Source organism: Papilio polytes, unplaced genomic scaffold (assembly GCF_000836215.1).
Source record: "Papilio polytes unplaced genomic scaffold, Ppol_1.0 DF824169.1, whole genome shotgun sequence".
NCBI classification, from domain to species: domain Eukaryota; kingdom Metazoa; phylum Arthropoda; class Insecta; order Lepidoptera; family Papilionidae; genus Papilio; species Papilio polytes.
In genome coordinates this window covers 985,150-1,000,161 of record NW_013525035.1, presented here as the reverse complement: position 1 = coordinate 1,000,161, position 15,012 = coordinate 985,150, and the positions used below count along the sequence as shown (strand labels likewise).

The window sequence follows — 15,012 nt, the reverse complement described above, 5'->3', positions numbered from 1 at the left end:
CTCTCTCTCTCTCTCTCTCTCTCTCTCGTTGATTATACAAAATGATATTACAAGTTTTCTAATGTGTATGGATGTAACTATTCCAGCGAGCAGCTGGTGCGATCAGCATTCCAGTGCGCGCAGCTGGTGGCGGGCGACCTGCTGGGGTGCGCGGGGCCGCGCTGCCTGCGCCGCGTGCTGGCCGCTGCCGCTGCCTTCGCCAGGCAGACTAAGGAGCTCAACATTAGTCTCACCGCTGTCGGACTTATGGTATACATCTTACTAATATTATAAAGTAAAAACTAAAATAAAATACTGTTTATTGCCCAAAAACAAAAAATAATGAAATTCTATTATTTTTTTGTGAAAAACATGTTTTTGTATGCATTTAAATATCTCAAAAACTACTGGGCCTTTTTCAAAAATAATTTCATCATTTGGAAGGTACGTTGTCAGTGAACAACATAGCTTTTTTTTAATATTTTAATACCACACAGCCGAAGTCGCGGGCAACAATTAGTGGTTATTTATTCATATTATTTTTCAGTGGAACATATCTGACTACCTGTACCACAACCGCGACAAGCTGTCAGCGGCGCTGGCCAGCGATCCAGTGTGCCCCGAGCTGCCGCACCACGCGGACCTGCCGCCGCTCGACAAGCTCTGGATGTGTTTATATATACGACTCAGTTAGTAAACGTATAATAACACATAACTCATTTCACGCTCACAATACAATTATAGTCAAATAAGATTTCTAGCTCTGTGAAAAAGGCTATCCGTTACCAGTGACAATGTTAGTGAATTGTTATAATTTAGACTTATGGCCTGTACATTAGGCCAGTGCAATTGGACAGTTGCGACGGCAAACGACATCGACATAGAAAACAGCATAAAGAATATACCGCTACAGAACGAAAATCTTTAAGATATTTGTCCAAAACATGTCTCAATACATTTATTGAATAATATTTCTTATCTCACGGTGTATTGCATGGCATTTGTATTAATTTCCGTGCAGGCGAGCTGTGCACGGAGGCGCGCGCGCCGGTCCGCCGCGCGGCCAGCCAGACGCTGTTCAGCTGCATCGGCGCGCACGGCACGCTGCTCAGCAAGCCCGCCTGGCGCGCGCTGCTCAACGTGCTCTTCCCCATGCTGGACCAGGTCACACGTCCATTGTAACACATATATAATCAATTTTATAGTAAAGAATTGCAAGCTAGTAGCCACTTTAATCTATACATATAATAAAATTGGACTGTTTTTGTAATGTCAATGGAAAAATTCTAGATTTCGAGAAGATGATGTATTTGCGTTGCTCATAACGAAAATCGCATTTAAATTTTTTTTTTTGTCTGTCTGTCCGCGTTTGTTCCGAATAATCTTCGTAACGGCTGGACTAATTTTAATTGGACGTTTACTGTAGGGTAGCTGACATAGAGCATATTATAAGCTACTTTTTTTTTCTTGCATCCGAATATTGCATTATTTCATTAAAATGTTTTTTTCATTCGTATAGAATATTTAGCAACTAAATTAATTTGTTCGTGTATTACAGGTTCAGAAGCAGTCCAACATCGCGAGCTCGGAGAAGGTGGACACGGGGGAACACATCCTGATACATCATACAAGGAACACTGCGCAGAAGCAGTGGGCGGAGACGCAGGTGAGAGGACATCAACAATATAATTGTACTTACTGCCGACCATTTTATTGTACATTTAGTATGAAAAATGTATTCCTACGGCTTCCTGTGCAAACAAATGACGGGGCATATCATGTCAAAATGTTTCACAGAAACAATTGTTCTTTGACCGTAATTTAACTCTCTGTTTGTAAACCATATTGCTATATTTGTGGGTCGCAAATTTAATTCCTCAACTGTATTTAATATATACAATGTTCCAGGTGTTAACACTTTCGGGTGTGTCCCGAGTGTTCCACTCGCGCTTCCAGTTGCTGACTGGAGTGGGCGATTTCCAGCGCTCCTGGGCTGCGCTACTAGATTACATCACTGACTTCGCATTACGGAGGAGTCACGAGGTCAGAGTTGACTAAACTATTGATTACTAAAGTTTAGGAGGATCTCCTAGTGTTTGTGGAAGATGTAGTGGGGAATGGGAAATAATAGGGTTGACTAGTTGAAAAAATGGAACAAGTTTACTACTGCTTTATACTATGTGTTAAGTTTTTGTTATATGCTGTTGGTTTTTCTATACTAACATAATAAAGGTGAAAGATTTGTATTTTTGTATGATTGAAATAACTTGAAAACTACTGGACCGATTAAAAAAAAATCTTTATCGTTATAAAGATTTTTTATTTGTTAGTAACATAGGCTATGTTTTTAATGCCACGCGGACGAATTCACGGGCGATAGCTAGTTAATCATCTCCCCTGCCTTATCCTACTCCCGTAGGGTCGGCGCACCGGGTTTTCGATAGCTAGTTAATAAATAAATAAAATAAATATTTCACCAGAAAAGTGGAAAGAAGGGTTATGAGATTAACTAACTATAAATCTGTTTAGATGATTTTTATTAGGTTTTCTGACGATATTGTTGTATTCAAATGATTTAGGAAATTATTGTTTACAATTTTGAATGTGTCCATCAAGTAATATCTTCTATTGCAGGTGTCGCTGGCGGCGCTGAAGTCGTTCCAGGAGGTGGTGTCTGCGGCGGGGCGCGCGGAGAGCGGCGCGGGCGCGGCCGTGTGGCCCGCCGCCTGGGCCGCTTGGAGCGACATCGCCGCATCCATCGGAGACCAGCAACCAGGTACACTGCCCTACTGATAGGAGGGTAATATGCATGTGCGATATATATATATATATATATATATATATATATATATCTCTCTCTCTCTCTCTCTCTCTCTCTCTCTCTCTCTATCTATCTATCTCTCTCCAGATCGTTGCCTCACTCCTGAGGGTCCCGACCACTCTTCTTGACAATCTCTCGAAGCATGTTTCTCCAATAATAAATAAGATAAAGCTGTCCCCAGCTAGATTTGATATAATTGAAAACAACGCCATCTAGTTTAGAATTGTTTTAGATTCTATATTATTTGGGTGTAGTATTATTTTTTTATAATTCGAGTAAAGTAAATGGAAAACTGATCAAAAAACTCTTATTTCAGTGCTAGAGGAAGGCAAGCCGGCAGAGGCATATGCGCCCTCGCAGAACTTCCTCACCACGCTTGTGCAGATCTTCCCTCTCATATTCCAGCACATACGATCCACGTAAGTTATGTGTTATTTAGAAATTTAATTCTGGAATTCTCTTATCTTTAATTGTATCTTGTAGCGTCGCTTTTTACTTAATACTAAACTACAGGGTACTCTTCTTCAGAATTCAAACCATTTTAACATTGTATTTTTTAAAAAATGCTATTCAATATTAACAATATTATAAATGCAAAAGTTTAGATGAATGGATTATTAGAGCTTGTAGTAGTAAAGGTTTTATGTTATTTTATGATGTATATTTATTTGTCTCTGTATACCAGGTTCACAGCAAATGACGTGCAGCGTCTAGGCGCGTGCTTATCCCGCGTGTGCGCCGCGGAGCCCGCCAGCGCGCTCGCCGCCGGCGCCGCGCTCACGCCCGCCGCGCCCGTCACGCTGCACGCGTTACATTGCCTGGAAGCGCTGCATAAGGTACACTACTGGTTTAACATAACACACAATGTATGACATTCAATTATATTGTGACGTCATCTCTTAGCAAATATTAGTACTAGCTTTTTTGTTCCTGTTTTAAATACCTATATATTTGTACTAATATTACAAATGCGAAAATTTAAATCGATGGATGGTTTCAGAGTTTGTAGCTAAACGGCTGAACGGTTTCCGATGAAATGTGGAATAGATGTGAAATATAGTCTGGAAGAATACAACTATTTGCATTTTTTTTAATTCCATTCGGACGGAGTCGCGAGCAAAATTTTAGAGCGTTTTATTTTTGTGCCCGGATTCATTTAACAGTTTTAAACTTAAATGAATCAATATATCTATCTAATTATTCGAAATTTTAATATTAGTAAAGTTAGTAAAATTAGTAACCAAGTCAATAACTAAAACTTGACTGAAAAACAAATCTTCTAGTGATTCTTGAGAATATCTTGGTAATATGAATAAATACAGGAGGCGTTATCCCGTCATGAGTTACTGCCGGCGCTGTTCGCCGCTCTAACCGGTCTTGCTGGCGCGTGCGGTGCGCGGCCGGAGCGCGGGGAGCGAGCGGGCGCGCGCTGCCTGGCCGCCGCCGCCGCGCTGTACCGCGCCGCGCCGCAACACAGCAAGCAACAGCTGCCGCTACTGCTGCAGGTACTATCAACGAAAATTACCCTGTTCCATCTTAAAAACTACAGTTGGTGACTGTACTTCAAACTCCAGTAGAACGTCAATAACTCAAACCTCGGTAACTTAAAAACCTCTCTAACTTCAAAAAATATGATGTTTCCTTCCCATCAGAGCCCAAAACCTCTACTACTAATTTTCCCTAACTACTAATCACCAACTTTATATATATTTTTTTGACCCCTCTAAAAATTTGAGCCTTGTAGGGTTAAGACCTCTATAACTTGAAATATTTTGTGTATCCCTTGGACTTTTACTTATCGAGGTTCTACTGTATTATTGTAAATACGAAAGTTTACATAAATGGATGTATGGATGGATGTTTATCACTATTGTTGTATGTTTATCACTTGATCTTGAGCCGGCAAGATATTTTAAACAGCTTGCAACTATCTTCTTTTCTTTGTATAAAGAATTTTATATCTATACTAATATTATGAAGAGGAAATATTTGTATTTTTGTATGTATTGAAATAACTCAAAAACTACTGGGCGGATTTTAAAAATTCTTTCACCATCAGAAAGGTAATTTATCTGTGAGTAACGTAGGCTATATTTTATTATTACTAATGTTTACGAACTATTAATATTTTATAGTTTAGCTAAATCAAAGTTTTTGGTCCTCATATTCGATATGTTATATCGGTGTTAAGCTGATAATGTACATAAGAAAAAAACTTATCAAAATGTTATAGTTTTATTATAATTTGTTGTTATTGTTAGGCGTTGCACTCAGCGGTGCAGAAAGGCGGGTCGGATAAGAAGCGACGCAACAGCGACCCGCAAGAGGACGCCACGCAGATTGCTTCCCTATTATTACAAGTTAGTATGGTTTTCTATATATATATACTTCTATACTATTATAATAAAGCGTAAGTACACACTTTGTTGCCTAAGATGTCCGCAATTACAGCATATTTGTGAATAATTATTTTCTTAATACAAATCCCTACACTTACGTCACGCTTTAGACTATATTTTCACGCCATTCAAATTAAGCGGTAAATATTTTGAATAAAATCCTAATGTGGGAAAGAAACCATAAGTTGTTGCCAACATCAAGTAAGCGAGGTTGTCATCATGTCATGTCATTTTGACATTTGTAATTGATAGTTTGACAAATGTAAACAATAAAATAACGTTTATAAAATTACATGCGGGTGAAGCCGCACGGGAACAGCTAGTAAATTCCTTTCAGTTTTACTGGTTTATTTTCAAAGATATTGATATATACACTTTTTCCCAGGTGTTAGCAACAGGTCTTCCATTAGCGCGAGAGAAGCCAGACGATTATGAAGAGTTTTGGGAGATCTTGCCGACTGTTCTAGAAACTTTCATGTTTGAACCACCGTAAGTAATAAATATATATTGTGCGTTATGTATCTGGTTTTAAAGTTGAAAATTGATTGATGAAATTTTAATGCTCGTTGAAAAATTTTAAAAAAGATATAAAAGTGTTTCAAAGTCAACTTTTCATTATAAAATAGTACATTGAAAGGCATTCTGTTTGGAACGAAGAATTCTTTACCGTTAGCCTCCCCCTGCTTGTTTATAGCTGCTAAAGCCCTCGTCCCAAGTTGTTAAGTTATTTTAATTGTATACAATAGTAGCTTTTTTTCTGACTCCGTGTGCGTGGAATTAAAAAAAAACTAAGTAGCCTATGTGTTCTTTCAGCCTATGCCAAATTTTAGGCTGCAAACTCTAACAAACATCCATGTTTACGTCATTTATAATGTAAAAGGCCTGTCCCACTAAACTGTCAGATAACAGTTCCACGTTTAAAATATGTGATAAAAATGTCGAATTTTCGGACAGTGAGATCATTTTGATTTTGATTTGAAGTTATCTGAGCCTCTATAAGTGGTACAGGCCCTTAGTATGGTGGTATATTGCAGTGTGGGCGGCGGCAGACAGGCGCGCGAGCTGGTGGGCGTGGTGCGCGAGGAGGTGCTGCGCGGCGCGCCCCGCACGCCCCCGCGACACGCCCACCGCGTGCTGGCGCTGCTGCGCGCCGCCGCGCTGCACGCGCAGCCCGGCCCCGCCAGTATGCACAAACTAGTTTATATAATACAACCGTCTTATAGTTCAGTTCAATTAATAAGAGATTGTTTTTTTTTTAAAAAAGGTACAAAGTATCGATTTGATAGCTCGTGTTTAAATTATTTTGCAATTCTTAGATCATTTTACTTTTTGTTTATTTTTATTTAGAGCTCAGGAAATTCGCGGTATACATCATTAAAATTGTCCCTGTTCATTGTAATAAGACAAATTCCGCCTCTTCCTACAAATAATTATATAACAGTGAATGAAATAAAGAACAATAAAAAAAACGATACATATATAACGAACGTCCTTTTTTCGTACAGATGCATTTATGAGATACGTTGTATTGATTTTTGTTCGGCATTTCGTTTAAACATGTTCGAACAATTGTAGCTTTTAAGGTGGAAAATCTCCAGTTTATTTTGTTTTCATACAGAAAACGAGCAAGAACTTCGTGAACGTGAGGAGTTCGCGCGCACCTGCTTCGAGACTCTACTGCAGTTCTCTATGATGGAGGACATCGACTCGCTCACTGGAGGAGACGGTCAGTATTTCTAAATACATATTAAAACTTCGTCCCTAAGCTTCAAAGAAAAGATAAGAAGTGGAGGGAGGTGTAAGGGATATATGGGAAAGGAAAATATCCTTGTTTCTGAACTTCTTTAAGGTAGATAATACATTTTTAATCTAATATCAGCAAAAATGTCTATGGGTAGTCATTTAACGATTTTATCAAAATTCTAACCTATTAAACTTTATTTTATATCTTTCGACGTCAGCAACATGGAAACTAAATACTATATAATTGTGTTGCAGGTGAAGCGGACCCCCTGGCTATCATGCCTCTCCTGGACAGGTTCCAGGAGGTGGTCTCCATGTATACTAGTGATGAAGAAAACACGGAACCTCTGCCAAGGTAAACATTACTTATATTTTGTATAAAAACAAATCAACAAGTTTAGATGAATGAATGTTTGTTACCGTTTGTAGCCTAAACGGCTGAACGGATCTCTATGAAATTTGACACAGGTTTAGAGTCAGGTATAGTCTGGAAGAACACATAGGCTACTTTTTATCCCGGTAATAGTTACGGTTTTCCGTGGGATTCATTAATTTAGTTTTTTAATGTTTACTCGATCATTCATCATACTTCATCGAAAGGCACAAATATAAAACAAAGTCTGGAGTACACATGAGATAAGCTTCATCCCAGAGAAATGTCCGGTTCCCGAGGGATACGTAACTTTTTGTAATTTGTATGTTTTCTAATACCACGCAGACGAAGTCGCGGGCAACATCTCGTGATAAAAAAGTAATATTTTCCAAGCATCGAGAATGCTTTAAATTGAATTTATTTTAGTAAATAACGCTTTGTGACTCGCTGGTGTCGTTAATTAAAGATTTTTTTTGGCTACATATCAGAAAATCATCCCTAATAGGGTAGTTAGGTAATACAAATAATAACTGTGAGTGCGTTTGCTAATATGTTTATAATGTTTATGATTTGTGTTTCAGACATCAGTTATCAGAGATATCGTTCGTGCTGAAGGCGATAGCGAGCCTGACGGAGGCGATGAAGCGCGCGCCGCCGGGGAAAGTGGACGCCACCGCATGGGATAAGTTGATAGGTCACATTTATTGTTACTATTATAATGTATACCAACCCTACTAACCTACAACCCATACTAATATTTTTAGGGGCGGAGCCAGCAGCGCCCCGCCCCCGCCATCTACGTTTACGTCATTCGGTCTTAAAAGACCGAAAGTATTTTCAAACCAATACGACTTAGGGTCCGTCAAGAAGCGAGCCTACAATTTCCTCAAAGGTTGCGTTGCCGCATCTGTAGTTCTTCTGGTGTTGCGGATGTCCATGGGCGTCGTTGACCACCTTTGTGTTCCCGCTGCTCGTTTGACTTCTTCTCTTATATAATAAAAATGTAAGGTCGGACTGTCAAGCCAAAATTATATAAAACAAAATCGAAGTATTTCTCCATTAAATTTTTATTGGTATCAAAAGTGTAGTAGGTAAGCGGCCGACTGTGACTTCGTCAGCGTGGAGATGAATTAATCCCTTTCCCTTTCCACCCTTTTCTTAAGAAGAAAGGATGGAAAGGATAAGTGGATTTGACGGTGAAGGAGATGCATAGGAAGGGTAAATGTGGTCTTTATGTGCGTCTCTACCTCCGTCAATTAAGTGTAGGCAACGCATCTGCAATTGCCGATGTTTATGGGCAGGGGTTGCTTTCCATTTCGGTGAATTCAGATGGCCGCTTGCTCGTTTGCCACCTTATAATATAAAAAAAACAAACATTTATCTAAACTTTGACATTTGTAATATTAAAAGTTGTTTCCGTCGTGTTGCAGGTGTGTACCCTGCGCTGGCGCGGCTGGCGGCGAGCGGGCGCGCGGGCGGCGCGGGCGGCGCGGGGCCGGCGCTGCGCGAGGCGCTGCTGCAGTTCGCGGCGCTGCTGGCCGCGCCGCGCCCCGCCCCCTAGCGCCGTCTGCTCTACTCCATACGCATATAGAGCACGCACCTCTAGCGGCCTCGCAGCGCCAACGTTCGTGTAAATATCCACCTCTTACTCAAGCTAATACAAAATCATACTCATCCTTTGTCGATTAAGAGTAGGCAACGCGTCTGCAATTGCGGATGTCTATGGACAGCGGTCGCTTCGCCATTTTGGCGGATTTAGGTGGTCGCTTGCTCGTTTGCCACCTTATATGATAAAAAAAACTCTTGAATCTATAGTAATATTATAAAGCGTAAATGCACACTATTTTGTGGCCTAAGATGTCAGCAATCACAGCATATTTTTGAATATTTCTTTCTTTAATAAAAAGCCTTATACTTACGTCACGCTTTATGCTATATATTTTCACGCTATTAAACTTAGGAGGCAAATATTTTGGATAAAAACCCTAATGTGGGTAGGAGACCATAAGTTGCTGCCAACATTAAGAAAGTAAGATTGCCAAGGTTTGTTATGTCATGTCATTTTGACATTTGCAATTGATAATTTGACAAATGTAAACAATAAAATAAAATTTTCATAATTTCATGCGGATGAAGCCGCACGGGAACAGCTAGTAATGAATAAAATTACAAATATTATGTTGTACGTGTACGTGTATTTGTATCGATTCTATTATTTCAAGCTGTAATATTCCATCATTCATAATCTTACTAATATTATAAATGCGAAAGTTTAGATGGATGGATATATGTTTGTTAGAGTTTTTAGCCTAAACGGCTGAACATATTTTGATGAAATTTAGCATAAACTTAGAGGATAGTCTGGAAGAACACAGAGACTACTCAGTTTTATTTTGTTTAATTCCACGCGGACAGAGTCGCGGGCGAAAGCTAATTTATATATAAAATACAGTGATGATAATTTCTTTATTTTTTTACAGGTTTTGTAATAAAAAAGGTGCAAGCGGCCGCTGGGAGCGACTAATATGAGTACCACCAAATATACGTAGATTAGTTATAGAATATACATGTACAGTCGGCAAATAAGTTTCACATTGAATGCTAAAGAAATGTAATAATTGTTAGTTAGATATTTAAACAATATTGATGCCGTGACTTTTCTCGGGTAGATATTAGTTTTAAATGCTTTTGTAATAAAGCTGAAGAATAATGTAGCATTTTAATGTTGAATTTTAGTTTATTTGTATTTTTTTGCCGACGCTACATATTGTAAAAGTAGAGTAAATAGTAAATAAGGAGATATTTTCTTTAGTTATATGTTGTATATCTATCGACAAAATGTCATGTATAAATATTAAAATGATTTTTTTGTATATATTGAAGAAACGGTCTAGTATTGCTATTTTATACAAGACTAAATTATTCCTTACTTATGTTATATTGTAATATAGTATTGTAGATTTTATTGTCTCTTTCCTTCTTTTTGTCAAAATAGAGACAAATAAGTGTCAATATAAGTGCATTGCTTAATTAGACCGACTAGTTATTTATAATTTGATAAAAAGCTTAAAATAAACAACATAACAGGTATGAAGACCTGGTGACACTGACAGTTACTAGCGAGTGAGTATTGACTGTGACTAGATTCCTTATCGGTCAATATATGGTGACAAAAATTTTAAAATAGCCCGACTTTCGAACATCCTGTAGCTGTGCTAAAAAATTTAAATTATAATGTTGAAAATTGTGAAATATTTCTAGAAAGTAAACGTCAATTTGAAGTGACATTTAGGGTTGCAATATTAAAATTTAAAAAGACATTTCATGTATAAATTATAATGCTTTTTTAATAGTTAAACATCTTATTGCTAGAACAGATTGCAATGCGAGATAGATTTAGCAATAAAATTAAAGAAAATATTATAAATAAAGCTTAGTAATAATCGATATTTAGGATTTTTAGCTTTGACACTTTAACTATGTGTCATTTCTTATTTTAATAGGCTTACAATTATGAGTAGATTTTTTACAAATATGAATATGAAGTAGGGATGTCGAAATAGTAAAAATTATGCTTAAATGCTAAAATGGTAAAAAATAAAATAAATGAAAAAACATAAATTACTATAGTGTGTTATTCACTATGTATTTGTAATGTTATGTATGGAAAATATTAGATAATAAAATTAATTCAATTAATTAGTGTTATAACAAATACATAATAGGGTACATAAGACAGTTTTGTTTTAGAATATTTATAGTATACAGTATTAGAAAGGATCTATATCAGCATATTGACAATTCAAATTTTACTAACTATCCACAATTTTTATAAAAAATCTAGCAATATAAATAGCCTATGTCACTCAGTAATAATTTTGCTTTCTAATGGTAAAAGAATATTTGAAATCGGTCCAGTAGTTTTCGAGTTTACCCGTTACTTCTTACTAATATAAATGCGAAAGTTTAGATGGATGGATGTTTGTTAGAGTTTATAGCCTAAACGGCTGAAGGGATCTCAATGAAATTTGGTATACACGTAAAGGATAGTCTGGAGGAACACATAGGCTATTAACTATTGTTTTTTTGAACTCCACGCGGACGGAGTCGCCGGCGAGTTAGTACACATATATTTCTTTCCTCTTTAAAATGTTAGTATGGAATAGTTATCGCTCATGGTTCCGTCTGTGAATTAAGAGTATAAAATTACTATTCTAACTAATTAGGCTACTGCCTAAGCGCTATTCCAGGCTAAATCCCCGGTTTCAGATTTTAACCAGATGCATCTATACATCCAAACACACATTTATATTAGTAAGTAAAGGTAGTGTTTCAGAATGTCTAAAAACTGTGCCATATAACGGAACGATATTTTTCTTTGCATTACAGAAAAATCTTCAATTTCATATATTCAAATACATTGATAATTAAACATAAATGATGATTTTTTTTTAAGTATAATATTTGAAATTTATAAGGTGATATAGATCTAAACTGATTTGTTAAAATAGTTACCTTGTATTTACAGTAAATAAGCTAATTTCGTGTCGTTTGAAACAAGTACATAATGTAAGATTTAACAAAGAATTTCAAAGCAAATTGATTTTTTATAATATTCAAAATCCTTACTGTTAGGAATAAAATTAGTACCGTGCTATAGAATTGGCGCAACTCTAGATTATCGGCATAAACGTCACGTCCCTAGCTGACAGCTGGCAATGTCACTAGAAGTATGGATAGATTGGCGCGTAACTTGAGTCTTGACGAGAAGTATTGCTCTGAGTTAAAAGCGACAGTATCAATTAAATAAGTTGTCTAATATTACTTGTACGATTCATATTTTTGTTGAAAATAAATTTTATTTGTATTTTTGTTTAAGTTTTTGCAATAACAAAGATCTTCCATTTTTGTTTGATAATTTATTAATTGTAAATTTGAACAATACATAGTAAATACCTAGCTAATATTAATATATTAAGAAGCTCTTGGGGCAATATAAGACTAAAATCTGTTAAATAAAGTATAAGTAAATAAACTTCTCTTTTTATTTTCATTATATCCTTGAAATCTCCAATACTCTTAGGAAATATTTCCACTAGCGACTGTCAAACTGGCTGTTTACAGTTTATTCTCATGTTTTGTTTCCACTGATGCGTTTCTGCTTAGAGGAAACAGTCAAATAAGCGAAAACATTTTCTCTTAGCCCTTCAATAAAATAGGGTTATTCCAATGTTCCTTGCAAATTCCTTTTCTAGTCTTTAAATAGTTGATCATTCATGTATTGTTATATGACTAGCTGTTGGTCTTCGCCGTCGTGAAATAAAAAAATATATAGCCTATATTACTCATAGATAAATTACCTTTCTAAAGTGAAAGAGGATTTTTTGAAATCGGCCCAGTAATTTTTGAATTATATCCATACATACAAAAATACAAATCTTTCCTCTTTATAGCAGTATAGATATAAATTTTGCAGTTAGTATGAATAAGGAAAATATATTTAAAGTTTGTTTTGAATTCAATATTTGAAATCTAAGGTTATTCTCTTGAACTCATTGCGGTGAGTTACTCAGATATTTGTTATTTATTACAATACTTTTATATTGTAAACAATTAATATACATTTGAACTATAAATATGAGTTTTATAACTGCTTTACATATGAATAACCCCACGTATTTTTCTTAGTTTATGAGTCATTGGCCAGATCGAGAATTATTTCATCTCAACATATTAACTCGAAATACAATTTAAATCCATTAAACATGTGCGTCATTAATATAGTTTTAATTACAATATATTTGTACATACTTTTTAATATTCAAGTATTTTTTTAAATAATGCACTTCCTATAGATTATCTAATCAAGATAAGATAAAAATTGTAGATTTGGTTTCTATGTACCTCTGCGGTGTGACAGCACAGATATCCTCTGACGTTGTTCATATTAAATGCTAGATGGCGTTACTTATCGCAAAACTAAGCTGATAAATTAAAAAATTGTTTTGGTTTCTCTATGATGCATTTGTTTTTAAAGAAAACAAAACTTTTCAATAATAATATAGTTTAAAACTTTAAAGATACCTGCCTTGTTTTGTTTTAAACATCTGTAAGAGGAAAACAATGAAGCATTAACAGTATTATTTAAATATGTTTGAATTTGTTATAGCAATTTGTCATAGATATAACAGCTGTTTATATATCGTATGAAATTGTAAGTCGAAGAATGCATGAAAATGCAGGTTATTTTAAGGACATCTCTCCCCAGCTGACTAATTCTAAAAACAGTCAAAAATGAAGGGATGGCGCTGTGAAGAATAGTATGCGGGTGTGGCATGGAGGGATGGCATTCATAGGTAGGGGAAATCTCCTCTTTGTGTGCGTCAGCTGATTAAAGCATCTGCAAATGCGGATGTATATGGCCACCGTGCTTCGTTATTTTGGAGAATTCCAGAGGATGCTGCTCGTTTGTGACCTGATACTTTAAAAAACTTTATAACTAGATAATGTTTCAACTATAGAAAGATGTAATCTAGTTTCTGCAGTTTACGTTGTAAATGTTCCAAAGACATAAAACACTTCCGCACTGGATCTCTGCATCTATTTATAGTGCAGTTAAGGTTAGTTAGGGGTCGTTGAACTTACGTTTATAAAATGGACGTCGCTACGTCTGTCCGCGGTTGTTCGTGTTTCAATAAACATCTTTATAACTTGTAAAAACGAACAACGTAAATTAGATCTAGATTTATTGATCTAGGGACAATAGCCTCGTATATAAAAGAAATAATCTCTTTCTATATAACTAAATATCATGATAAAACATCAACGTATATCGCCTAAGGAAAAGTCATGTAAACGTCCAAAAACTATCCAGGAAAATTATTATTTTTTACTTAGAAATAATTTTTTTATGACTGAATGGCCACTGTTTGCCTTGTAAATGCCCCTTATTTACAGATTCACCGGGTTTGAGGTAGCCGAGCGCAGATGGCGCTCAGCCTAAACCTCGTTTATGAGTAACTAAGCTCGAGGGCTCCTTCAGCAGCCTTTTCGTTACTTCGTTATTATTACCCGATTGGGATGCCACCGAGCTCTTAATTCGTAAAAATGGTATTAGGTCGTAAACTTATAGTTAGACATATGGTAAATATTTTTTTAACTTTACAAGTAACATGCAGCTCTATAAACAAATGAGTATTTATGTAGTTTAATTCCAAAAGTTACGTAATTGAACAAAAAAATAACTACAGGTTTAAATGAAAACTCGCATAACCAAATACGGTGCATGATGTCATGAGATGTTGACGGTCTTGAACATAATAAGTTGTCTATATTACGTCAGGTCGTAGGATGAATACGTGGGCACGACCTCAAGGCGACTTGGTCCTCATACTTGTAGCGGCCTTATACTAAATTGATAAATTACATACAAGTAAAACATGTTACTTCGATTGTGGTTTTTTTAAATATTAATAAAAAGCTTTCATATTTTTACATCGACTACTTATCGCCCGCGACTCTGGTCTATAATAAAAACTTAAATAGTAGCCTATGTGTTCTCCCAGACCATGTTCTACATATGTGCCAAATTTGAGTGAAATCCGTTGAGCCGTTCTGGTAATATGTAGTAACAAACATACATCCATCCAAGTCAGAAGTTAGATATTAAGAGTAAAGTTATGTTATTAGACACTAGC

At 36.1% G+C, this 15,012-nt stretch overlaps 1 protein-coding gene across 3 annotated transcripts in view; it reads left to right on the top strand.

Annotated features, from left to right (window-relative positions):
* Positions 1–10,921, top strand: part of LOC106111428 (protein MON2 homolog) — a 28,071-nt gene extending 17,150 nt beyond the window's left edge. The window contains exons 17-33 of one of the 3 annotated variants that reach the window (XM_013293519.1): positions 87–249; positions 527–668; positions 1,001–1,143; positions 1,538–1,645; positions 1,888–2,022; positions 2,614–2,755; positions 3,117–3,219; positions 3,486–3,636; positions 4,123–4,305; positions 5,062–5,160; positions 5,585–5,688; positions 6,234–6,382; positions 6,818–6,925; positions 7,198–7,297; positions 7,897–8,009; positions 8,746–8,945; positions 9,796–10,921. In XM_013293519.1, coding sequence (XP_013148973.1) covers positions 87–249; positions 527–668; positions 1,001–1,143; positions 1,538–1,645; positions 1,888–2,022; positions 2,614–2,755; positions 3,117–3,219; positions 3,486–3,636; positions 4,123–4,305; positions 5,062–5,160; positions 5,585–5,688; positions 6,234–6,382; positions 6,818–6,925; positions 7,198–7,297; positions 7,897–8,009; positions 8,746–8,876 — 2,074 coding nt within the window. In that variant the 3' untranslated portion in view covers positions 8,877–8,945; positions 9,796–10,921. The remainder of the gene's footprint in view (positions 1–86; positions 250–526; positions 669–1,000; positions 1,144–1,537; positions 1,646–1,887; positions 2,023–2,613; positions 2,756–3,116; positions 3,220–3,485; positions 3,637–4,122; positions 4,306–5,061; positions 5,161–5,584; positions 5,689–6,233; positions 6,383–6,817; positions 6,926–7,197; positions 7,298–7,896; positions 8,010–8,745; positions 8,946–9,795) is intronic. The other 2 variants (XM_013293518.1, XM_013293516.1) reach the window with 2 other exon arrangements.
* Positions 10,922–15,012: the final 4,091 nt, after the last annotated feature.